At 41.8% G+C, this 27,134-nt stretch overlaps 1 protein-coding gene across 1 annotated transcript; it reads left to right on the top strand.

Moving 5' to 3' along the window:
* Positions 1 to 88: 88 nt before the first annotated feature.
* Positions 89 to 18,111, top strand: ERH (ERH mRNA splicing and mitosis factor). Its single transcript, XM_043556443.1, has 4 exons — positions 89 to 238; positions 5,210 to 5,297; positions 11,409 to 11,529; positions 17,607 to 18,111. Exons 1-4 carry the CDS (start codon positions 104 to 106, stop codon positions 17,707 to 17,709), a joined length of 447 nt encoding a protein of 148 aa, XP_043412378.1. The 5' UTR covers positions 89 to 103; the 3' UTR covers positions 17,710 to 18,111.
* The last annotated feature ends 9,023 nt before the right edge of the window (positions 18,112 to 27,134 follow it).

Here is a 27,134-nt window from a genome sequence, read left to right as displayed (position 1 = left end):
TGCAGCAATTCCCTGCGCACCCCATCGCCCTTATCCAAGATGGCTGTGACAGAGTCAGTATCCACTCTAGCTGCCGGAAATGTGTGCGCCTCTATGGCCCAAAATGCTCTTTCGCGGTGCGTTTCTGACGACTTCCGGCGGCTCCTCTCGCGGGGATTGGCTGTTGGCGGCTTTGCGGCTAAGCTCGTGTGCGGCGGCAGTGTCGGCAGCGGCTGCAGCGAGAGAGTTTGGCGCGATGGTGAGAAAGGCCCCCGCGGCTCCCCGATCCCCCGGCCTCTGGGGCGATCCCAGCCCTGTACATCTTCTCCCCGTCTCATCCAGAGCGAGCGTGCAGCTCCACGGCCCTCCTGGTCGTGGTTCGACCTTTCCCCTTCCCGCCGCGGAGAGGCAGGGCCTGGCACTAGGCCCCGGAGCCCGGGTCCGCCCTGCGTTTGCGCGCCCGCCTGTAGGCTCCGGCGAGGCGTGCGGTGCGGAGGATGCACTTTCTCCCAATTGCTGCTTGGTAGAGGCAGGCGTGGACATGCTGCTCTGTCCCACCGGACTCTCTGGCCGAGTGCAGGAACAATGGCCGAGGGATGTATGACAAACCTGTTCCCAAAGCTGACAGATGCAGCGTTCTGCACCCAGCGTGTGGGCCGGGAGGGGTCGTCTTTGCTTTGTAGTGTGCTTCTCGGCTATTTCCTTTTGTTTTTCTGTGCTCTGTCTTTAAGTACACATAGAACGTTTTTTCTCTTTTCCAAGATTCCAGATGCCCGATTTGGCGTTTCTCCCAGCCCTCAATCCTGTTCTTACTCGTAATTTACTCATAATCTCTTGACTGAAGGCTGAAAAAGATAGGCTCAGCTGGGAGTCGAATCAGGGTGGTAGTGGAGTAAGTGGGTATTTTGATTGTGTTTTATATTTTATTCCACCAAAAAGATGCTCCTAGGGATTATGAGGAATCATGGTTACTTCCACACTTCAGCTTTCGTTTTCTGATTGCTGCAGTTAATGTTAACAAGTTATGCAGCCGTTGTTAACAGCTTTTTAAGGTTGTACTTTTTTTAATTGAGATGTTTTAGTGTTTGATTCCACATAGTTTCCCAGAGAGGACTAGGAATTAGAAGACTGGGTTTCCAGTTCTTGTTTTGTCATACTAGCAATGTGACCTTAGATCTTTTACTCTTGAGTTTTCATTCTCTGCTTTTTAAGTCACTACTTGGTATTGTGTTCAAATACTTAGATTAAAATCCGAGAAAGTAACAGCAGTTAATATCAACAACCCATTCTCTGTTGGGCAAATATCAGTGATAACTCCTTATCAGTCCAAGTAGCATTAAAAATTAGAATTTGTATATGAATCAGACAATTATTGGTTCAACAATCTTAAATACTTTTGCTTTATCAAGGATACAAGTTTCAGCTTTGGATTTTTGGGTGGGTTCGTTTGGGAGGAGCATTTGAAGCTAATGAGCAAGTCGTACATAATATTTCTGTAGCAGGAGAATGATTCTTTTTTTTTAATTTTTTTTTTCAACGTTTATTTATTTTTTGGGAGAGAGAGAGACAGAGCATGAACGGGGGAGGGGCAGAGAGAGAGGGAGACACAGAATCGGAAACAGGCTCCAGGCTCTGAGCCATCAGCCCAGAGCCTGACGCGGGGCTCGAACTCACGGACCGCGAGATCGTGACCTGGCTGAAGTCGGACGCTTAACCGGCTGCGCCACCCAGGCGCCCCTGTAGCAGGAGAATGATTCTTAAGAGTTCATGTGTATGAGACTTTATTATTTTTTTTTTTTAATTTTTTTTCAACGTTTATTTATTTTTGGGACAGAGACAGAGCATGAACGGGGGAGGGGCAGAGAGAGAGGGAGACACAGAATCGGAAACAGGCTCCAGGCTCTGAGCCATCAGCCCAGAGCCTGACGCGGGGCTCGAACTCACGGACCGCGAGATCGTGACCTGGCTGAAGTCGGACGCTTAACCGACTGCGCCACCCAGGCGCCCCAGAGACTTTAAAAAAGTTAGTAAGGCCGGGGGCGCCTGGGTGACTCAGTCGGTTAAGCATCCAATTTTGGCTCAGGTCATGATCTCACAGTTCATTAGTTCGAGACCCCACATTAGGCTCTCTGCTGTCAGCATAGATTGTGTTTTGGACCCTCTGTCCCCCCTTTCTCTCTGCCCTTCCCCTGCACACATTCTCTCTTTAAAATGAATAAACATTTAAAAAGTTAATAAGGCCAGATTATTCATTAAAGTGATTCACCTGTGCTTGGTAATTAGAATAAGGATTTTATTAAGGTAATTTTGCATAACTTTTACTGATTTAGGTTTATAATCTTATTTTTCTATTGTGGGAAGTTTGAATATATATATGTATATATATTTGTTTTTATGTAATTTTGCATAACTTTTACTGATTTAGGTTTATAATCTTATTTTTCTATTGTGGGAAGTTTGAATATATATATGTATATATATTTGTTTTTATGTGCTTATATTTTGCATATATATTTATCTTTGTTTTTTAATAACACAAAAGGGCTTCAAAAATAGCTCCAGTAAAAAGAATGTGACTAAAACTGATTTGGGAAGTTTTATGATCTTGAACTGTTGACAGGAAGGCATTACCACTTAAAAATAATACCTATTTTGCCTGTTTTATTAAGAGGGGATGAGCAGGGGAGAGGGGCAGAGGGAGAGAGAGAGAATCTTAAGCAGGCCCCACGCTCAACGCAGAGCCCACAACCCTGGGATCATGACCTGAGCTAAAATCAGAGGAGTTGGACACTCAACCAACTAAGCCACTCAGGGGCCCCAAATAATACCTGTTTTGACTACAGCTTTGTAAATGTAGTTTTTTGTTCTTAGTAGTTTTTAATCCTTGTCTTTGGGTAGTAAGTATTGAAAATAGTGAGATTTGTCAGAGGTTCATTTTAAGATGTAAGAAGTAACATACTGAGTAGCCGTTTCCATATTTTTATTCTCTTAAGTAAATTAGTCATTTAATTTGCATTAGGGTAAGAACAAAATTAATGTAGTAGCCATTAGTATGGCTAATGTACCGAGCAGGTGCTACTGCAGGAATGCTAGTGTGGTTTCTATGAAATTATTTTCTTCTCAACATGTGGCCCATTGAAACTACCTTTTTTGAGTAGGTGGCTTACAAAAACTTCTATGTAACAAATAATCTAATAAACTGCTTTCTCTGGTTTATAATCCCTATTTAACAAAGGCCTTGACTGTTATGGTCATTATAGGTGAGAATTACCCTTCATTTCTTGTCACCAAGTTCTATTTTTATCTCAAATCCTTAAACTTTTCATAAGAATGAGTTCTTGATGGAGAGGGAGGATTATGAGCAATTCCTTTGCCTTTTTTTTTTTTAAGTTATTTATTTTAAGAGAGAGAACCAGCAAGGGAGGGGCAGAGAGAGAGAGGGGTACAGAGGATCCAAAGCAGGCTTTGCGCTATCAGCACAGAGCCGGATGTGGGGCTTAAACTCACGAATCGTGAGATCATGACCTGAGTTGAAGTCAGATGCATAACCGACTGAGCTACCCAGGCACCCCCCTTTGCTTTTTTTATTTTTAATGATGTTTTTCTTTTCCTTTTTTTCAAATGTTTATTTATTTATTTTGAGAGAGTTCACGTGTATGCAAGTGCAAGGGGAGGGGCAGAGAGAATCCCCAGCAGACTCTGCACTGTCAGCCCTAAGCTCCACCTGACTTGGGACTTGATCTCACCAACTGTGAGATCTTGACCTAAGCCAAAATCAGAAGTCCAGTGTTAACCGACTGAGCCACCCAGGCACCCCCCCTTTGCTGTGTATGTAGTGTTCAGAGTACTGGTTTTTGGGTTTTTGGGTTTGTTTTGTTTTCTTTTTTTGGGGGGGGGGGTTTGGGGGGTGCCTATCCGGAAACTCTAGGCCTTGTCTATTTCCGTGTTGATAGTTACAAATTATCATTTCAAAACATTTTGGGGGGGCCTGTCATAAAGGTTTTTTGTGACCCAAAAATAATAGTACAGCAGAGGAGAAGGTTGTCATAGTTTTGCCCAGGAGGAGACAGGGGGTTCCAGTACTACTGGTATTTAGTGGGAATAGGCCAGGAATGCTGCTGAACATCCTGTGGTACACAGGACTACTTCCACAAGAAGGACCCTTCCACCCCAAGTTGTAATAGCACAGAAACTGAAATAGACCCACTAACGAAAACATGTCCCCTCAGTGAGCATGCGGTGGAAGATGTTAAGTCTATTTGCTATTCTTCAGGCATATTCACATTTGTCACAGTGTGATCATCTATTTTGTGTGATCCTAGTGGTTAAAAACATAGGATTTTGAGATAGCATAGGCTTTTAAGGTGAGTCACCTACTGGGTGAATAGTTCAATGGTTTCTCTAGGGTAACGTTAACTACATATATTAATTTTGTACTACCAGTTTATCTTCTGCCTTCACGGTGGAGTCTAAGCCACGGATAAGATGTAACTCCACTGTTGTGCTGAGATTGGAAAAAGAACGTAGATCGATACAGTGCTTGCAATCACTAATAGTGTTTCACTTTTTCTCTCCTTTTATCAGCCCACATCTGATTTTTTATTAAGGAACTTAATAGGGCTAAAGATAGAAAGTGACCAGTGGAGATAGAAAACCTAAGTGGGTTTATGATCTAGTTGGGAAGAAAGATAGGAAAGAAAAAACAGTACAGGGTAGCTTATGCTGAATGCTTACAGGCCGTAAGTACAACAGGAGTTCAAGAAAGCAGCCATTAAGGACTGAGAGACTGAAGAGACCTTACAGAGAAGCCGTCCATCTTCTTTTTTTTTTTTTTTTTAATGTTTATTTCTGAGACAGAGACATAGCATGAGTGGGGGAGGGGCAGAGAGAGAGGGAGAATCAGAAGCAGGCTCCAGGCTCTGGGCTGTCAGCACAGAGCCCGACTCGGGGCTTGAAACTCACAAGCCGTGAGATCATGACCTGAGCCAAAGTCGGTCGCTCCACCGACTGAGCCACCCAGGCGCCCCAAAGCTGTCCATCTTCTGATGCTGCACTTGTATAAAGGCAGAAATGTAGGAAGAGCACCCTAATTAATAGTGGGTTTCTTTAAAACTTTTATTAATAGTGTTTTAATAACCATTTGTGTCATGACTGAGGGTTTTATATCATGCTATGAGTTTCTCAAATATGAGTTAGAAACTTAACGTTGATATCACTTTTTCCCCTGTAGTCTCACACCATTTTGCTGGTACAGCCTACCAAGAGGCCAGAAGGCAGAACTTACGCTGACTATGAATCTGTGAATGAGTGCATGGAAGGTGAGTTGAAACACTAGTCAAGAGTTCGCTTGTTTTTTCCTGACATTCACTGTAGACCGTGTCTCATTTAGGAACTGGGCTTATTTTTCCTCCACATTTCTTGAGTTACTCTTTTGAACGGGGAAGGAAGATATTAAGGACCATATTTGTTGAAAGTTGAAACACTGATTATACGTATTGTCTTTCTGCTGCAAATATTATTTTACCTTTTTTTTATCCAGCTCATCATTACAATGAATGACTTTCTGAAGCCTCCCATTTTTATGTTGATGTTCTTTGTTATGTTAGGTAAATATCTTACAGGTATTCTTTAAGTATTCTGGTTAAACTCCAGCACTATAGCGGTAAGGCAGGCTCTGGGGATGCCTTCAGAACCTATCAGTCTGCTCATTGAACAGATAAACATTAAAAGCTGTTGAGGTTTGGTTACAGTCCATCAGTGTGTTAGAAAATAAATATTATCTCAGAGAATAAAGGCAAATGGAACCAAATAAGTATAATTTATTGTGCATTTGATAAATTGGCACCACCCTGAAGGGAATAGTGAGTGTGTCTTTACTCCATAAACCGTTAGGTGAGAGCCCAGAGATCGGATCGTCACAAATTGGATTCATCCTTACATTTAATCATTACATCAAGTAAGCCAGGTGTGGACATTCCGAGCCCTTTTGCAAATTGTCCATTCTTCACTTCTTCCTGTAAAGATTTTATAGTCACTTTTTTTTGCTGCTGGGCTTGTCCCCGAATTTGTTGATTTTCCAGAGCTAACTGGATTAGACTTAAAATCTGTCCATTTAAAGCCAACAGTGGGTAGATCTGGGGGGAAAGCTACTGGTAATAATTAGAGACAGCTTCTAGATAGTTGGCACCAGGCCTTCCTGATTGCAGATTCTCTTAATTTTAAAAGAAGAGCAGGCTCTTGTTCTTCCCCCTCTTTAGGACCCTTCCTCTTCTGACCATGGTAGACTTTGTGCACGTGCTGCCTTAGCACATTATTGCTTTACCTTATATTATCATGTTTGGTTTTTGATTCTGCAGTACTCTGCCAATCTTTGCTGATTTTAGTGAAGCCTATTTTTTTAATTTAACACATTTTATTTATTTTTTTTAATTTAATTTTTTTTCAACGTTTATTTATTTTTTGGGGGACAGAGAGAGACAGAGCATGAACGGGGGAGGGGCAGAGAGAGAGGGAGACACAGAATCACAAACAGGCTCCAGGCTCTGAGCCATCAGCCCAGAGCCTGACACGGGGCTCAAACTCACGGACCGCGAGATCGTGACCTGGCTGAAGTCGGACGCTTAACCGACTGCGCCACCCAGGCGCTCCTAATTTAATTTTTTTTATGTATTTTTTAATGTTTATTTTTGAGAGAGACAGAGACAGAGTGCAAGCAGTGGAAAGGCAGAGAGAGAGGGAGACACAGAATCTGAAGCAGGCTCCAGGTTCCGAGCTGTCAGCACAGAGCCCAACACGGGGCTAGAACTCATGAACCAGAAGATTATAACCTGAGCTGAAGTCGGACACTTAACCAACTGAGCCACTCAGTCGCCCCAACACACTTTATTTTTAGGAGCACTTTAAGGTTTACAGAAAAATTCAGTGGAAAATACAGAGTTCCTATGTACTCCTATAGGAGTTCCATGTACTCCTGTGTTCCTATGTACCCCTCACCTCCACAGTTTCCCCCATTAATAACACCTTGCATTTGGAGTTGTACGTTTGGTAAGATTGGTGAACCCGTTATTGATACACTGGTACGTTATTGTTACTAACTAAAGTTGGCTATGAACTAAAGTCCATTATTAAAATTATTAACTGAAGCTTATATTAGGTTTGTTCTTGATGTCGTACAGTTCTGTGGCTTTTACTAAATGCATAGCATCATGTACCCATCGTTACAATATCATACAGAATCGTTTTCGCTTAACCCCAAAACCCCTGTGCTCCACCTGTTCATCACTCCCCACTTCACCCTTTGCACTCTGGCAGCTGTTGGTCTTCCTGCTGCATCCATAGTTTTGTCTTTTCCAGAATGTCATAGAGTGGGAATCATTACCATACGTAGCCCTTTCAGACTGGTTTGTTTCACTTAGTATGCATTTAAGGTTCTTCCATTTCTTTTTAAATTAATAGATTTAATTTTTTTTTTTAACATTTATTTATTTTTGGGACAGAGAGAGACAGAGCATGAACGGGGGAGGGGCAGAGAGAGAGGGAGACATAGAATCGGAAACAGGCTCCAGGCTCTGAGCCATCAGCCCAGAGCCCGACGCGGGGCTCGAACTCACGGACCGCGAGATCGTGACCTGGCTGAAGTCGGACGCTTAACCGACTGCGCCACCCAGGCGCCCCTAGATTTAATTTTTTAAGAGTAGTTGTAGGTTTACAGGCAAACGGACTTGAAAGTACAGGAATTCTAGCACACCCCTTCTTCCCTTACCCCCTCCTCCCTGTTTCCTCTGTTACTTACATATCCTGTATTAATGTGATACGTTTGTTAAAATTGTAGAACCAATGCTGATACATTATTATTATTGAATAAAAGCCATATTTTCCATTCGCGTTGAGTCTTTGCTTTGGATATTTTTTGGGGTTTTGGCTTACGTACAATGACATGTATCTACCATTTACTGTCCTAAAAATCTCTGGTGCTTTATCTTTTTCTCCCCCAAAACCTCTGGCAACCACTCATCTTTTTAATATCTCTGTAGTTTCACCTTTTCCAAGATGTCATCTAGTTGGAATTAAACAGTATATAGCTTTTTCAGACTGGCTCTTTCACATGTAATCTTTTTTTTTTTTTCCCAACGTTTATTTATTTTTTTGGGGGGACAGAGAGAGACAGAGCATGAACGGGGGAGGGGCAGAGAGAGAGGGAGACACAGAATCGGAAACAGGCTCCAGGCTCTGAGCCATCAGCCCAGAGCCTGATGTGGGGCTCGAACTCACGGACCGCGAGATCGTGACCTGGCTGAAGTCGGATGCTTAACCGACTGCGCCACCCAGGTGCCCCCAGACTGGCTCTTTCAAAAAACAATGTGCTTTTAAGGTTCTTCCATGTCTTTTCATGGCCTGATAGCTCATTTCTTTTTATTGCTGAATAATCCATTGTTTAGATATACCACAGTTTGGTTATCCATTTGGCTAGGGAAGGGCATCTGATTGCTTCCAGGTATTGGCAGTTATGATAAAGCTGCTGCAAACACTCGTGCAGGTTTCTGTGTGGACTCGAGTTTTCAAGCCCTTTGGGTAAACAGTGAGGAATGTGATTATTGGATCATATGGTAAGACTGTGTTTCGCTTTGTGAGAAGCTGACAAACGGTCTTCAGATGTGGCTTTACCATTTCACATTCTCACCAGCAATGAATGAGGATTCCTGTTCCACGTCCTTCACAGCATTTGGTGTTGTCAGTGTTTTGGATTTTTGTCATTCTCATAGGTATATACCGACACGTCTTGTTTTAATTTGTAGTTTTCTAATGACATGATGTTGAGTATCTTGATAATGCTTATTTGCCATTTGTATATCTTCCTTGGTAAGGTATCTGTTCAGATCTCTTGCCCACTTTTTTTTTTTTTTTTTAATTTTTTTAACGTTTATTGATTCTTGAGACAGAGAGAGACAGAGTATGAACGGGGGAGGGGCAGAGAGAGAGGGAGACACAGAATCTGAAACAGGCTACAGGCTCCGAGCTGTCGGCACAGGGCCCGACGCGGGGCTCGAACTCACAGACCGTGAGATCATGACCTGAGCGAAGTCGGACGCTTAACCGACTGAGCCACCCAGGCGCCCCCTTGCCCACATTTTAATTGAGGTGTTTGGGTGTGTTTTTTGTTTTGTTGTTGAGTTTTATTATTGATTTCTTTGCGTATTTTTTGGATGACGGTATTTTATCAGATCTGTGTTTTGCAAAGATTTTCTTCCTGTCTGTGGCTTGTCTTTTCACTTTCTTGATAGTGCCCTTTGAAGCACAAAAGATTTAAATTTTGATAAACTCTAATTTATATATGTTTTTCTTCTGTTGTTCTTGGTCTTGTCATATCTGAGAACTGATCGCTTTATTCAAAGTCATGAAGATTTGTGCCTATAATTTCTTCCAAGCGTGTTATAGTTTGGGCTCTTACATTTAGGTCTCTGGGCCATTTTGAATATTTGTATAGGGTGTGAAGTCTAAGCCCCACTTTATTCTTTTGCATGTGACTATCCAGTTGTGCTAGCACCATTTGTTGAAAAGACTATTCTTTCTTCATCAAGTTGTCTTTGTGGACCCTCTTTTCTATTCCATTGATCTGTATGCCTATACATAAGCAATACCACACTGTCTTTGTTATTATAGTTTCATAGTGAGTTTTGGAATTGGTAAATGTGAGTCTTCCAACTTTGTTATTTTTCAAGATTCTTTGGGTTATTCTGGGTCTCTTGCATTTCTGTATCAAACGTTAGGATCAGCTTGCCAATTTCTGCAACAATAGGTTGGATATTGATAGGGATTGCACTGAATTTATAGATTATTGTGGGAAGCATTACCATCTTAACGTTAAGTCTCCTGATCCATGAACACGAGATCTTCCATTTATTTAAGTCTTTACATCCAGTGACATTTTGTAGTTTTCAGTGTATGTCGTATGCTTTTTTAATTACATTTATTCCTAAGAATTTTACTTTTTGATGCTGTTTTCGTAAGTTCGTGGAGCTGTTTTCTTAATTTCATTTTCAGCTCATTTATTGTTAGGATATAGAGATACAGTTGAATTTTATATATTAATCTTCTATCCTGCAATTTTGCTGCACTCATTTATTATTAGTTCTAATGGTTTTGTGTGTGTGTGTGTGTGTGTGTGTGTGTGTGTGTGTGGTTTCCTTAGGATATTCTGTATATAAGATCATGTCATCTGTGAAGAGACACAGTTGCACTTTTTTTTTTTCCAGTCTGAGTTCCTGCTATTTCTGTTTCTTGTCAGATCACTTTGGCTAGAATCTCCAATACGATGTTGAATACAAATGACAAGAGTAGGTACTCTAGTGTTCCTAATCTGAGTGGGAAAGCATCCAGTCTTTCACCATTAAGTATGATGGTGGAAGTGGGTCAGTGCCTTTTTAAGATAAATGGTGAATTTCTTTCCCTGGTTATTTCCTTTGCACTTTCATCTTTCTGTTCAGTAACTCGTGAGTGATATTCTTTGATCACAGTGTGTGTGCCAGAACCAATCAAAAGCCCTAATTCAGATATAATTTAGCTTTTTAATAGATACCGTATATGCACTTTAAAATACATATAGAAAGGGGCGCCTGGGTGGCTCCGTTGGTTAGTGTCTGACTTCGGCTCAGGTCATGATCTCGCGGTCTGTGGGTTCGAGCCCCGCATCGGGCTCTGTGCTGACAGTTCGGAGCCTACAGCCTACTTCCGATTCTGTGTCTCCCTCTCTCTCTGTCCCTCCCTGGTCGGTCTCTCTCTCTCTCTCTCTCTCTCTCTCAAAAATGGACATTAAAAAATTTTTTTTTAATTTTTTTTTTTTTTAATGATTATTTAGTTTTGAGACAGAGAGAGACAGAGCATGAATGGGGGAGGGTCAGAGAGAGAGGGAGACACAGAACCTGAAGCAGGCTCCAGGCTCTGAGCTGTCAGCACAGAGCCCGACGCGGGGCTCGAACTCACTGACCGTGAGATTATGACCTGAGCCGAAGTCGGACACTTAACCGACTGAGCCAGCCAGGCGCCCAAGAAAAAAATTTTTTTTAAGGTGTTCTTACAATAATCTCTTCCTTGGTGCCAGTTTTGTTTTTGTTCTTGCATTGTATCAGAATTTGAAAGCAGACCCACAGTGTCATCACTTGTTTGAACTTTTCTGTGACAGGTCTTTAAAGTTCTTTTAGATCTAGTGGCTTGAAGTAATCATTTTATTGTTAAGGCATAATATACTTAACATTCTGGCAAATGTATGAAATTTAAAGAAATCCACTAGTGACAAAAATTAAAAGTGGTCAACTTACTGTCCTTTTCCCAGCCCAACTTTACAAAAATAAAATATTACGGTATTGCTATATATTTGCTACTCATACCTAAAGTTTATACAACTGTAAGATCTTGGTTTTCCTCTCTCTTAGGCGTTTGTAAAATGTATGAAGAACATCTGAAGAGGATGAATCCCAACAGCCCCTCTATCACATACGATATCAGTCAGTTGTTTGATTTTATCGATGATCTGGCAGACCTCAGCTGTCTTGTGTAAGTATCGGCCACCATATCTCTTAAGTTGTATCTTTCTGTTGTTTATCCATTTGTTTGATTTTGGTATTGGGAGCTCACTGTGTGCCTGACACTGATCTTTGCATTTTGACTACCGTGTAGTAATATTTCATCTATGTATGGCTTGTAAGTAAAGTTGGTAACATAGAGCTAATGGCACTGGAAAAGTTAATAGTTTTGCTAATTAGTGGCCATCAATATGCAGAGAGAATGCTAAAGAAGAAGTTCAAAGTCCTTCAAAGTGCTTCTTTGTTTCTTGAACCAAATAGTCTTTTTTTAGTTTGTTTGTTTGTTTGTTTTTTCCCTTAAAGTCTTTGTCCTAAAGCAGTTGGCTTTGGCTAAGATGATGCTGTTTTCATGACAAAGGAAAATGAGAGTACCTTATAATAAGATAATCTTCAGTCATCAGGTGCTTGAATATTTATTACAAGCCAGATACTGTGCTAGAAGTAAATACGCTCTTGAAAAATATATAGGTCTTATTCACAGGGACTTCCTGGGATTCCTGGATTACCACTGGGGCCAGGCCAGGACTTGCTGTCTCACCAAAGATTCCTGTGGAAAATTCGCATTTCCTTGGAACATTTGAGTTTTATTTTGCTTCCTGAAAACAGTCCAGTGATTCAGGTCTGGTCTTTAGTGAAATGTATTAATAAGAAAGTTTTATTGTAACTATTTCAATATAAAAAGCTCATATAAGAGGCCAACAGGGCTGTAGGTATTCTTCTGTGTTGGCTTGTATTATCTATAGTTAATTTGCTTATAGTAGGACATACAGGAAAAGCAACACATAATCATTTAACAAACGTTGGTTGAGTGCTGACTGTATACCGTGCTTGTTCTAGGCATTGGGAATTGAGCAGTAACTAGAGATGGAAAGGATGCCTGTGAAGCTACAGAGGAGTGAGGCGGAGAGCACAGGACATGAAATTGCAGGGGCAGGCGGGTGGTGATATCCTAGGAGCCAACTTGAAAGTATTTCATATTACTAATAGGCCAAATTTATGAGGACTGAGAATTGACCCCTGGTTCAGCAGTGGGAGTCTTTGATGACGTCCAAAGCAGTTCTGGAAGAGAGACAGGAGTGAAATCTTCACAGGTTTCAGGGAGTTGAAGGTAATGGGAAGCATAAAAGGCAGCCAACACAAATAACTTTTTTGAAGAATTTAGCTTGATAGGAAAGCAGAGAAATGGGATTATAGCTGGAAGAAGAAGTTTTTTTTTTTTTTTTAATTTTGTTTTTTTAAAGGGGGGAGAAATAATGGTAAGTTTGCAGGCTGTTGGGATGATCTAGTAGAGGGGGAGAAATTGATGGCTTTAGATAGGATATCAGACATTCCACTAAATAGAGTAGGGAGGGCAGGCAGATGTGGAAAGCTTGGGGAAATTACTATGGTTGTTTTAGTTATCTCAGGAAAACAGGAAGGAATCATTTGAAATTAAGGATGAGGGGGAAGATGTTGGAGGTTTGTGAAAAGAGGTGCAAAATAATCTAGGAGGGTGAAGGGATTAGGGCAAGTTGTGATTTCTGAGGTACCTGATAATGAATTTAAGATGGAATTATTAGTCATTATGGTGTTGGGTTTTTTCCTAGTCACTCTTAGCCTGGGTGGATTACAGGGGAGGCTCTACAGGTAGAGAATCAGCAAAGATTTTGCTCTAAGTTTAGGGTGTATGTAAGGAAGTATCATGCAAGAGACTGAATGACTGTGAAACATAAGTGGGGGTTGGGGTGGGGTGGAGACAGAGGTAGGATCTGTTATAGGTCCCAGTGGGGTCACGGAGTTGTTGAAGTTGGGGTATTGGGAAGTAGTGCAAGAATGAGATGCTTGAATTTGGGAGACTGAAGGTGCTGGAAAGCTATCTGGCCAAGGGAGGGTGGGAGATGAGCTCCGGGAAGAGAGGAGTTCAAGGAACTAAGAGACCCCGATGTTGGCAGAATCATCTACTGGATGAAATCACCAATAATGTATACATTTACTTTGTAGACTTTGAGAGCAGGGAGGTTTGTTTTTGTTCACTGCTGTAGCCCCAGTGCCTTGAACAGTATTTGGCACATAGTTGGTACTGAGTAAATATCGGTTGTACAAATGCACGTCACCCTTATAAAATGATTTGAGGTGTAGCTTTTTTAAATTATTGGTAATCTTCCCTTTTTCCCATTTACATTTACAGAGCTTCCCATTTACAGAGCTATCTTTGGAATTGATAGGATGGTCTCAATAAAAGTGAAAGAATCTAATGTGACTTCTCTCATGCTGAAGTTGTCTTACGTTTTGAGAAATCGTAAGGTTTTTATCTGATGAAAATATGGTGTTTTTAATTTTTTTTTTTTTTCAACGTTTATTTATTTTTGGGAGAGAGAGAGACAGAGCATGAACGGGGGAGGGGCAGAGAGAGAGGGAGACACAGGATCAGAAACAGGCTCCAGGCTCTGAGCCATCAGCCCTGAGCCTGACGCGGGGCTCGAACTCCCGGACCGCGAGATCGTGACCTGGCTGAAGTCGGACGCTTAACCGACTGCGCCACCCAGGCGCCCCTGAAAATATGGTGTTTTTAATACAGTTTTGTTCTAGGTGTGTTTGTTTTGGGACATTTTCACACTTGAGCTTGAACACTAGATGTTTCAGTTGGAACTTAAAGATTTTAATAGAGTTCACATGCGTGCCCTCACCTTGTTCTTCAAAATGAACTACTGATTTTATTTTAAAAATGAATAGCTGTCTTATTTTATAACAACTACTTGTTGAGACATCAGGTACCTAATGCTGATGCTTTGGGATGTGGAACACATTCTCAGCAGATGGGGAGTTACTTAAAGCCAAGGATCATGTTTTACTCCCCTCAGGAGATTATGGGTTAAGAGCTAGCTGGAGTTTTAGAACTAGACACAGCTGAGTTTGAACCCTGGCTCTGTCATTAGCTAGCCACACCCCGCCCCCCCCCCCCCCTCACCCAGGCAGATGAGCTTAATATTGCTAACCCTCAGTTTGCTTGTTTGTAAAATTTAGAGAAATCTACCCACAAGACTACTTGAGGGGATCTAATACTTGCTTAGCACGGTGGTATTGAGTATATAGCAGAAACTCCATTTTTAACTAGCTTGACCAAGTCAGGGCAGGGTTTTATTTTATGTTGCAATGAGTGGGTGAATTCTTTAAAATTAGCTAAGGGTAAAATGATATGAGCTTCAAATTCCACATGGGAGTTAAACTATACTGTTAACTTAAAGAGGTGTTATGTTGGGTTTTTTGACTGTAAACTGTAGCTATTTAGGATTCGATCTCTAATGAAACTTTTTTGGTCTCTGAAAACTTAGAAAAAAAATTTTGTTTAATGTGTATTTATTTTTGAGAGACAGAGACAGAGTGTGAGCAGGGGAGGGGCAGAGAGAGGGAGATACAGAATCTGAAGCAGGCTCCAGGCTCCAACCTGTCACCACAGAGCCCGACTTGGGCTCTCGAGCTCATGACCTGAGCCGAAGTTGCATGCTTAACAGACTGAACCACCCAGGCGCCCCTCTGAAAACTCTCAGAGTCAACTTTAGGTTTTAAAACCATTTTCCCCATATGACTTTGTTATTTGAATATTCAGGAGAAATAAGGTGTTTTTCCAAAGAGGTCACCTATTGCCATGGTGCTTCCGATGGTAGCACATCCTGCTCCTTTCCTTAATCGGGGTTGTGACTTGGGCTGTTACTCCTCAGACCAGGAATTGAGTCCATTTTTGTAAATTGTTATGAGCTTATTGCTTCTATCAAATTTACATCGCAGCGACATAGGACTTTTTCTGATTTTTCTTGTTTAAAACCATATAGGAGGAAATGAGCAATAAATAAGTTTGTGACATAATTAAACCCTGGACAAACTGACTGCATTAATAGTAAAATTTAGACCTGGAGGCTTGGTACTTCATATATTTGAAATCAGAATACAAATTTCTTCACAGTTTGGAGAGTGGTTAGGATTTTTAAAATAAGCTTTTTAAGTTTAAATAATGGCCTTCTCAATATGCAGGCTCTCCTTGTTTGCCTAAAGACAAAGGGACGTCTTTTCATCCTCAGTTGTTGGAATGAAGACGTACTACTCCTAATTAAGGAGACAACCTGGTATCAGTGAGGACGCTGGCTAATTTCACTGCTCAGACCCACAGCTTCTGTTCTTGGATAAACCTGCATTCATAGAACATAACACAGAAGATTCATCTGTACCAAGAGCTAGGGATTTTATTAATGAATTTAACAGCTAATTGTCTGATTTCAAGTGCCAGTAAACAGCTGTCAACTCACAACTTGCCATAAAAAAAGGCATTATTATTTCTTCAGTTGAAAAATGGCGTGCAAGTTGATGGATTCCTAAATGTTCACAAACCAAAGTCGTCTTGCTGGGGGAGATGGTTTAAATAAGTCCCACCTGGATATAGTTCTGAAAAATTCGATTCCTTTTTTAGTTCTTTCCCAGTGTTGATGTAAATATTGTAGTCTGTTGTACCATACCCGAATTAGACTAGATTAACCCTTATTTAATTAGGAAGCATGAATAAAGAATAATCAAAGAAAATTGTTTAATTTTTTTTGAATATTTCTCATAACAAAAGGACATTAATAAAATGAAAAATGTCCTTTTTTTTTTTAAACGTTTTATTAAGGTAGAAGGTTTATGCATTTTTAATAAACCAGATTCTGACCTTACTATCCAGGGGAAGAATATACTGGTATAAAACATTCTGACTTTGGAGTTTGTCTCTCTTGCTAAAAGTTGGAGCATAGGTTTCTAACTTAGTGTTTTCATAGTGAGGAGGACTCCTGTCCAAGAGTGTTTTAAGCTTCTACTACTTGCCCAAGTCACTTAACTAATAAGTTGCTCGTTCTTTGCTTTTTCCTTATTAAAAAAAGGAGGGGAGGTGATAGTATCTACTCACAGGGTTGTAATTAAAATTGAGTGAGTTGATTCAAATAAGTACTTAAAGTAATACCCAGCAATTGGTAACTTCTTAATCGTTATTATCACTTGTATTTGTATATAATTTTTTGCTGAGAAGTTAAAAAATGAAACTTCTGGCTCAGATAAAACAATAATTGGTAAATTAGATAGTTTGTTTTTCTAAAGTATCCCTAAGGTTTGTTTTGTTGTTGTTGTTATTGTTGGGTTTTTGTTGTTTTTTTTAGGCAAACTCCATCTTTGCCTCTCCGGAATCCCTTATAGTGTTTCTACCACGTGACGCACATGGCTTTGAAATGCTGAAGTGCTTTGTTTTTGTCCAATCTGTGGTTACTTCTTGTCTGCTTTTTTTATGCCCAGGCCTTAGTTTTTTAGCCCCAAAAATGATTGTATTGCTTACCCAGCTAGATTTCAGTGGTAGGTCACCTGGAATGTTTGTACTATTGGAGTCTTCTAAGGATACCTCTAGTGATTGTCTATTAAGCGATACCTTGGCCTCAGAAACCCTGGCATCCCACTGGAGTTTCTTCGCTAATGCCGATCCTTGCACTCCTGGCTGATAAGAAGCTCATTCACCTTCTAATAATTCTCTACCAGCCTCTAGTGTGATTTATTTTAAGAAGCAAATCCTGAAATATAGGTTAAAAGATTTTCCTCTCTTAATCCTTTACAAAGATTTTCAAAGATTTTTTTAGTTAATTGTAACGTATATAGCAAATCTCAAGTTTGTACCAGTGTTTGGTTTTTGTCTTATTTAATCACTAAAGAAACAATAAACCTTGTAACTCTATAGGAGAAAGAACACAGTTTCTGGTCATACTGTGTCAAGAAGTAGATGTGTAACACATCAAGCATTTAACTTAAGATTTCTAGACCTTGGTTTCTTTTTTCTGCTAGAAGATTGCACTAGGTGGTCTAACGTTCCTATCGCTTAAAATTCAGCATAATGTAAGGAGCTCTTTTATGTTTTCATTAAGTTCATGTATAAACATATACATGAGCTTAAACATATACATGGCACACCTGTGCCATCATTGGGCAATTATAATTTGGGGTTTTAAAAACACGACGATAAATGACCATTGTAACTTTGCTTATTACTTTTCTGTTCCTCAGTTACCGAGCTGATACCCAGACATACCAGCCATATAACAAAGACTGGATTAAAGAGAAGATCTATGTGCTCCTTCGTCGGCAGGCCCAGCAGGCCGGGAAATAGTTGAATTGGAAGCAGTAGGGGGATAGGGGTGGGCTTGGAACACAGGTGTGTACAGCGTGCTGTAGTGGAAGTTTTGTATTATAGGAACCCTGTTTCCATTTTGGTATACTCTAGCCAGGATTGAATGTATTAGATGAAATGTGAGGATCTTGTTCAATCTGAAACCCCCATTGCCCCCTTCCCCCCCCTTTTTTTTTTTACTTAAACATTTTTATGATAATTTAGATGGAAGTTGTTTGTCAGTTAATGTTGGTTCCAATCCTTCAAACTGTTCATATCTTCTTTATAACATTCACTATACTAAACCTTCTTCAGGTTGGGGTGGGGGGGGTGGTGACAGTTTAGTTAAATGTCCTACAGATAAAGTCTTAGTGAAAAATGAATAAATGTTCTTTAGCTATATTTTCCCTTTGAGTGATTGTTTTTTTGGCGGGGGCGGGGGGTGGAGGGTCTCTGAACAATTGCATTTTCTTGCAAAGCATTATCGGTCTCAAAGCCAGTAGGCTGCCACGCAGAGAATTTGAAGAAAGCTTATGTGTGTGTTGAATACATTTCACTGTGGTTTATATGAAGCTAACAAGCTTTTACCTCATTTTTCCATTCTTGTAAGTGAACCTCAATTGCAACTCCAAGGTTTGTACTTGACATTGCTGCAAACCTGATGAAAGATTTCCTGGTGACATAGCTTGTCTGAAGCAGCTGCCAGGTTAATTCCTTAGTTTTGGTCACGTACTCTCTGGGAGGATCTTGGAGAGACCTCAGTAAAGGACAAGATAATTCTGTTTTTAATGAACTATGATCACATTGTGACTCAAACGTACGCTGTTCTGTACCTCCAGTCATCAAGTCCGTGTACATTCCCCGAGTCTGCTATCTTCATACTTCACCGATAGCCAGTATCTTGACACATTCTAAGACTGGCAGTCTTTTGGGAGGCTTTGTGACTGGCCTTCCCCATGTGCCCACTCCTACTTCTACATTAGAGCCTTAAATATTTGTCTTACTTTATGCAGAACCAGATTCTGAATTAGTAGTTATATGTGCTCACTTTTTCTGTAGAATAATGATTCTATTAGTGAAGTATCATCACTGTATCAAAGGATTATTGAAATTAGGGTGCCTTACCAAGTTATGTATAGCTATGGTTAATGTTTTACTGTGAATCAGCCAGATACTAAAATGAAAATGTTCTCACTGAAAAAGGAATAGATCCAAAAGTGAGTCCAATTGTCCTATTTTTCATTTGGGCCTATCCTGCTGCTAGTATAGTTTTATTTTTGTAACAGGTGTGATCTTGGCTTCCTTTTTTGAAAAAATTCTCTAGAGCACGTTTGGGAGGAATGGGACCCCTTGCTACTCAAAGACAATACAGTTTCTGGTATTGGGCTTAAAGAGGAAAATACGACTTTCCTAAGGAATGTGGAAGACCTCCGGGTCCTAGATGTTGGATAATGAGAGCAAAGAGGAAGAGATCAGTATTTTGGATGATACTTTATAAGGCTTAAAGAAGAGTAGGACTGGAATAAATGTGGAGAAATACACATTTAACTATGTCCAGCATTACACAGAAAAGGAACAGAGGGAGACTTTCATTGTTGAGGTGAAGTCTTCGATAAAACCTTCAGCGGTTTGGCCAAGCTACAGCCACTGTTCCCCTGTTGTTCAAGGGTTGGAGTATTGATTGTGTGGCCTTTCCCCAACCACAAGTAAAACAGGTTTGATTTCTGTTCATACAGCGATCGTTTATACTGCTACCTAAAAGTGAAACCTGCACCGGACCAATTACAAAGTTCCCGATTCTCTAATCTACCTTATTTTATATAGCTGAGCATTTCTAAAGTATTTCTTGACAATGCTACTTCTCTCAGCATTCGATCTAAGAAGTTGTAGGGGTGTAAAAGGAAGATTTTAACTGTTTGACTTCACTTGTGCTTCTCTGGTTTAAAATATTTATAGCAACTCATTAAATGCCTTGGGCATTATTTGGACAAGATACATATCTTACTCCTCTTGTTTGGGGTGGGAAAATACTACCTTTGTTCAGATACATTTAGAAGAAAGGCCATTAATTTATGTGTTAGTGTAAAGCTCCTAGCAATAGCACTTAGGCATAGCATTTACGGCGGAGGAAACATTTTTACATAGATCTTATTTAATCATCATGGCAGCCCTTTGAGGTTGGGGATCATTGTTCCTCTATTAATGGTGAAAAAATAGGTTCAGATTGTTCAAATCCTTCACCCAGGTCACACAGCATAACCACAAAGATTTTGCTAGGTGTAAAAGACATGGTCTTAACCTCAGATCTTGAGGGAAGTAGGAAGCCCCCACAAAATGAATAGCTGTGAGCTAAATAATGGATCTCTGACACTTTTCAAAGGGAGCTTTTGCGATTCGAATATTTAGATTCACAAGACCTGAATAAGGTCCCATTTGTCACCAGTCGAATCAAAAGCATACAGGAGTTGCATGTCCGAGACTCTTGATTTTGGCTCAGGTCATAATCCCAGCTTTGTGGGTTCGAGCCCTGCGCCTGGCTCCACACTGAGTGTGGGGCCTGCTTAAGAATATGTCCACCATATTTTTCCTAACCCAAGGTCAAATTTGTCCATGGAGCAGAAGTTTTGCTAATTCTTTATCCATAGGTATTTAAGAAGTGTGAGATGGCACACCTAGCTGGCTTTCATGCAGAAGCTAACACTTGAGCTGGGCCTCGAGGAATGGCTGAGCTTGGAAAATAGGACAACAGGACAGAAGTGATAACAAGGTAGTAAAGCACTGTAACGTTTGAGGAACCGCAAGGAAGCCATGGCCGGGGTAGGTAAAGTGTGTATTTAGGTGAGCAGTGGTATAAAGGCCGGGAAAGCTAGTAGTGGAACCCCTTGAACATAAAGCTGCAGACTTTAACTTCGTAGGCTTTTGTGAATAATCTTTAAAGATTTTTAAGGCAAACCTGTCAAAGCTGCATTAGGAGGATTAAATCCACTGCTCTGTGTAGACTAGATTGGAGAACTGGAGACTATAATGTCCCAGAAGCCAAGTCAAGAGAATTTTTCAGTGAGACAGGTAAGATGAGGAATTATAAAAAGGCTTGGGTTTGGAATTCAGGAAATTTTTTCAGGAGTGTAACGCGAAGACAAAAACCATTTGCAGATAAAAAGTACAGGAAATGACGAAGCATAGGCAAGAAAGGCAAAGTCCACTGGAAACTTGAAAGAAGAAAGTGGTAATACGGAATGAGGAGTTGGAAGGACACATTTTTTTTTTTTTTTAAATACAGGTAATTTGTTCATGTATATAAGTAGAGGAAGGATCTAAGATTTAAAAAATTTATCATAATACATCCATAATCGTAGGTCACAAGCACAATATCAAAAGGCTAACCATGAAAATAGTGTAACATTGTATGACGATTATACTTGGAAAAAAAAAAACCAGCCAAGCTCAAGGCTACACAGAAAGGCAAGTGAGGGATGGGCCAAGAGATGAGGGGCTGAGAGACTGAAATCATGAAGACATTTGGGAGAGAAGTTACAAGAGGCTAGATGATAGTATGAGGGGAATTTCAATGATAGAAACTTGGAAGGGAATAATTTCTCGGTGATTCATTTTCCTGTCTCCTCCACTACTTAGTTCTACCTGGAAGCCTGATCTAAGAAAGATACTTGCCCTTTGAAGACAATAGTAGTAGTCCTTTCAGCTACATTTAGAGATCCCGTGTCAACTTACCTGGCACACTCTTTTTTTACAATCACATGCTTTAACTAGGTATTCGATTTGAGGCATACTGTGCAGAGCTTGGTTTAAAAGCCTCTTCTGTGCCAAGGGTAATTTTCTTTATGCTTTCCAAGAGAGTGGGGAGAAGGCTAATGAGGACTGATTAGATCACTTAACTGAGACAGGCCCTCTGTCCTTGTCAACAGATGTTTGAATTTAAAGTCTCTAGACTGGAAGAGAAATGGGATAGAGCATGATTTTTCCCTTGGAAGCCTGAGGGAGGAGGGGTTGCCATGGTAACGCTAACTCACTCACTTACTGGCGTTAGTTGTGGACTATCTACTCAGTTCCAGGACCCCCCCAGGCCTGGCCAATTACAGTGGCTCTCTAGTCTGAGAAAAAGAGTACGTTTGAGTCTTGCTCCAGGGTGAACAATTTGAAGAGCATCTAACAATGCTGGGGCCCTTCTTCCCAGTGGCCCTGGCCCTTCCAGAGACTGCTTTGTCCTTGACACTGACAGCGGGCCCAGATGTGTGTTGGAAGCATGGTTACCCACTTTCTTCCACCCACCATGCAACTCCAGGAAGGATTACCGTAATGCCCTTCCAGTTATTAAGCAAGTCCCAGTAGGAGGTTGCAGTTGTAGTGAGGGAGGGGGGTTAGCCTCATACTCCCTTCAGAGGAGTGTTAAAAAGGATTCAAAAGTACCGAAAGGCCATTTGAGTGCATGTGCTCATTCGTATGAAGTCCCGACACAGCTCTTCGGGATCTCCAAAGGTGGGAAGTCTTCATACTCCAGTGATTGGGTGGCATCTCCGAGCCAGGTGTTCTCTGCCTCTGTTCAAGTACTTGGATGGAGAAATTACACTTTCCCTTCATGCAAAAGGCTAATGGTAACTACTTGCTAGAGTATTTGAATCCCGTGTGACCTGTTACGTGAACAGTGACCATCTCTAACATATCCCAGCAATCCCTGCAACTGAACAACCTAGATACTGGGATTGTATGATTTGTATGAAGGATTCTGTGTCACCCTTTCAGTGGACCACCCAACAGTAAGTCGGTGTCGGTGCTCAACATGGAGCACGCTGTCCTGAGAGTCCATGGATAGGGAAGGATCACTCATTCCCCCCAAGGACAGCCTCCTCACCACCCCCCCCCCCCGGGCTCTGACAGCACCCCCCACCTGGCCACCTTCTGTATGGGCATCTCTCCCCACTTAGCCCAACTTCCCGCTCCATGCCACTCCCTCACGGGCCCTTCTGCTTCTCCATAAAGATGGTTTCACATGGTAAACATTTACGTGGCCATATGATAGAAACGCTACCCTAATAGCAGTTGTGCTGTTCATCGCATTTCCAGTGTTTATCTTACTCCTTAGGACAAATGTAAAGCTTTGTAACTGTTACTACAAAACCATTAAACTCCTAAGAATATTGTGCATGTATATATGTGTGTATATGTGTATATATGTGTGTGTATATGTACATATGTATACGTATATGTTACACTTTAATAAAGTTTATTGTAAAGACATATTTAATACTGTTATTAAAACAAACAACCAGAAAGACGTCTAAGAAAAGTCATGTTACCATAATCATCCCTGTACTTCTCTAGAGGCCTGGGACTCCGTGGCAGTCCAGCCCCCAGCTGATCAAAGATTCTTCCAACACCTGCTGGCTCTCTAACGGGCTGTCCTATAACACTGGGAAATATCAGAAGACCTGATAAAAATACGAGGGGTTGCTGTTTTCTTTCCCTTCTCTATTAAGCCTTTTCAAGAAATGTTTTAAAATTACTAACGTTGCAGGGCGCCTTGACTGGCTCAGTCGGTGGAGCATGGGACTCTTGATCTCGGGTCATGAGTTCGAGCCCCCGTGTTGGACGTAGAGATTACTTTAAAAAAAATAAAATCTTTACAAACAAAAAATGAAATTACTAAAGTTGCCAAGCACATCAGTGGTGATCCAAGTGTGGGCGTAACCGTGTCTCACCTTGATCCCATACCTTTTTCATTGTCTTGCATTTGACGTGTTGTTCCTGTTAGAAATCAGGGTTGAAAACGAAGGGCGTGCGGGAACCTCCCATCACCGGTGTAGATTCCATCAGCATTAAGGAATTATTATGAGGTTTTTTGGTTATCTTTTAGAGCCTGTACTGAACTATTGTCAGATAAAATGACATCGTATCTGTGATTTGTTTCAGAATAATCCAGTACGAGTAATGGAGATGAAACAAACGAGATTGGTCATACATTGATAATTGTTGAAGCTGGGTGGTGGGTATTCATCTCCTTGCTTTTTTACATGCTTGAAATTTTCCACAATGAAAAATTAAAAAAAAAAAAAAAAAAGATTGAGAGTGCAGTGACAATCCTGTCTTGACGACTGCATAGCTATGGTGTTGCAGCCAGTCTGGTCGTCTCTGGGGCTGGCGACGAGCACCTGTCCCTTGCGCCTGTACCACACTGTGCCTCGTGTTCTCTGCCCCATCCAGCCCGGAACCCTGCCTGGCTCCCACACATCATGAGCCCGGAAAAGGAAACACCACATTCTCAAGGCAGGACATATTTGGGTCACAAATGAAGCCTCGCTCTACAACCTGGCCACTCGGGCGGGAGGAAATTGCACAGAAACCGAGCTAGTGTGCTGTGTCAGGCTGGTATTCTGGGAGCCCGAGAGCAGCAGCCGATGTTTGGAGCCACTGAAGCTGCCTTTCTGACACATGCTAATGAGCTGCGTTCTGGAATGTAAACAGAGTCAGCACTTCAAACTGAATTCTGGTAGAATTTAACAGCCTTTGCTTAACCATCTTCCTAGTCTGCTTCTGACCGGACACAGTGCGCCAGTCTGAAAGGAGGCATTCCCACCTCTGACAGCTTTACAACGACAGTTTTGAAAAAGCTGCCAACTCACGCCCAGCCTCAGTGTGGGTAATTGCACTTGACACGTCGTTCCTGTTAGAGGAAAGTAAATGTGTTTTCTGAATACCCAATTTCAAGCTTCTCGGCCCCTCTCCGTAATCTTCCTCAGTCTGGTTGGGAGGTGAGCTGTCATACAGGGGGACCATGTGCTAGGAGTCAGAAGGACTCGTTAGACTGACACTTGAGAGCTGATTTTGTCCTGCTAACTTCAGTCCCTTCCTAAGTGAGGACCACCAGTCCCCGAGGAGACTGTGATCATTGCCTGTTTGCAAAATTAGGTCTTTCTCTACAGAGTAAATATGCTTCGAGTGCGGGTAATTGTATCAGTTGGTTACATGGTCAGAGCGAAGGAGGCCCACACATGAATGTCCCTCCTGTAGATGGGTTAACTTTTCTGTTCCCTAAGACCAGACACTCATCTTGAAAACACAGGCCAGTTCCAGAGGGAACTCGTCGCCCCCCCCCCTCCCCCGGGGACCCCATCCAAAACAGCCCTTCCCATCTTAAACAGGGCTGCCAAACAGCCATTGCGAGGGCAGCAATAGAGGGGGTGTGGCTTATTGGGTCATATGTCAAACTGCAGGAGAAGCCAGAACACAGATGAATCTCCGGGTCAAACAAAACCAGAAACATGGGCAGTCAGGAATGCCTACCAGTTCTGGTCTCTGTCCCCCTTTATGTGTCAGCTCCGTTTGTCCCAAAGATCAGCTTCTTCCACTTAGTGGGCAATACGGCTGTCTGCAGAGTCTTTAAGCTTCACCAGTTTAGACTCATCTCTCTGTCTCTTTTTTTTTTTTTTTTTAATTTTTTAAAGCTTATTTATTTGAGAGAGAGAAAAGGGTGAGTATAGCATACACAAGCGAAAGAAGGGCAGAGAGAGGGAAAGAGAATCCCAAGCAGGCTCCACACTGCCAACACAGAGCCCTACGTGGGGCTCGAACTTACAAACTGCGAGATCAAGCGTCAACGCCTAACTGACTGAGCCACCCACGCACCCCATAACCAGTAGTTTTTTAATGGTTATCGTGTGCCAGACCTAATGGCAAGTTCCAGGACAAAGCAGACATGTTTCTACCCAGAACCCTGACTCAGAACCAGCTTCATAGGCCTACAACCTATGCACTTAAAAGTTGTACAGGGCCCAGGGCTTTGAGGGACCCACTCTGCCATCGTCATTTTTGAAATTCTTAATAATTTATGAATTAGATGACCCATATTTTCATTTTACACTGAGCCCTGCAAATTACATAGCCAGCCCTACCCTAGCGATGACTCCAGAAAGCTCCCCAGCTCTCTCAGAGCTGAAAACAGTTCAAGGACAAGCCAGTAACCCCTGCACACCGTCAATAATTTTAACAGGATTGTCTAATATATTTAAAGAGATGTAAAGAGTAAGTGATTTACAGAGATAGTTTAAGAATATAATTCTAGGAGGGGTGCTTCGGTGCCTCAGTGGGTTAAGCATCTGACTTCGGCTCAGGTCATGATCTCAACAGCTCGTGAGTTTGAGCCCCGGGTTGGGCTCTGTGCTGATGGCTCAGAGCCTGGAGCCTGCTTCAGATTCTGTGTCTCCCTCTCTCTCTGCCCCATCCCTGCTTGTGCTCGCTCTCGCTCTCTCTCTCAAAAATAAATAAACATAAAAAAAAAAAAAAAAAGAACATGATTCTAGGAGCCAGACATCTTGTGAGTCCAGACCCTGCCATTTCCTGGCTATGGGATCTTGAGCAACTCATAACATTTCCTGACCTCGATTCCCTTGTTATAAATGGAGATGATAATAGTGACCAACCCCCAGAGTTGGCTTGAGGATTAAAATACTTAAAACCCTTAGGTCAAGTTTTGAGCATCCTGAAAGCGGGTCCAATTGCTCAACCACCTGTTCCCTTCTTCGAGCTCCCTTCCTTTGGCTCCCTCCACTCTCCCTCCACGCTCCTGGGGTGGAAGATCTGGGTCAATGTGAGTGGCTCTGAGGAGAATATTGAGGAGAAAAACCAAGGAATTATGGCCTTCAGGGAAGCAATAACATCTTACCTAAAAATTGAGCAAAGACTTTGTTGATGTTAGCAATTTGTATGCAAATAAAGACTCCTGCATCCTGAGCCAAGACCTGGCCCTGGACAAACCCTGCAAGAAGGCCACAGCTTAGTACACAGAGAAGCCTTCATCCTTTCTCTGCTGCCAGTTTAAATTTTTTTTTTTCAACATTTATTTATTTTTGGGACAGAGAGAGACAGAGCATGAACGGGGGGGGGGGGGCAGAGAGAGAGGGAGACACAGAATCGAAAACAGGCTCCAGGCTCTGAGCCATCAGCCCAGAGCCTGACGTGGGGCTCGAACTCACGGACCACCAGATCGTGACCTGGCTGAAGTCGGACGTTTAACCGACTGCGCCACCCAGGCGCCCCTCTGCTGCCAGTTTAAATTAAAACTTCAGATCATCCCAAAGCTGTAGTTGTCGCTGCCTTAGCCTTGGACACATTCATTAGTATGTAAGGCAGTTTTCTCACCAGGCAGGTGCCTCTCCCTCTGTATTTGCTGCATCATCTCTGCTGTCTCCCCTTGTTCTCACATGCATTGTTTAATCAGGCACTGATTTGGCATTAACTTGCAAATGCTGGGTCTCCTGGGCCTGATGAAAAGGAATTTTCCCTGGTCAGACCTCATCCGATTGCTTAAAAACCCAAATCAACAGCCAGGTTAGAAGAGAAAGCTGAGGGGCACCTGGGTGGTTCAGTCAGTTAAGCGCCCGACTCTTGATTTCTGCTCAGGTCGTGATCTCATG

The sequence above is a fragment of the Prionailurus bengalensis genome, chromosome B3, assembly GCF_016509475.1.
Source record: "Prionailurus bengalensis isolate Pbe53 chromosome B3, Fcat_Pben_1.1_paternal_pri, whole genome shotgun sequence".
In the NCBI taxonomy this organism is placed as follows: domain Eukaryota; kingdom Metazoa; phylum Chordata; class Mammalia; order Carnivora; family Felidae; genus Prionailurus; species Prionailurus bengalensis.
Note: the sequence above shows the minus strand (reverse complement) of the source record. Positions and strands in the feature narration are given on the sequence as shown.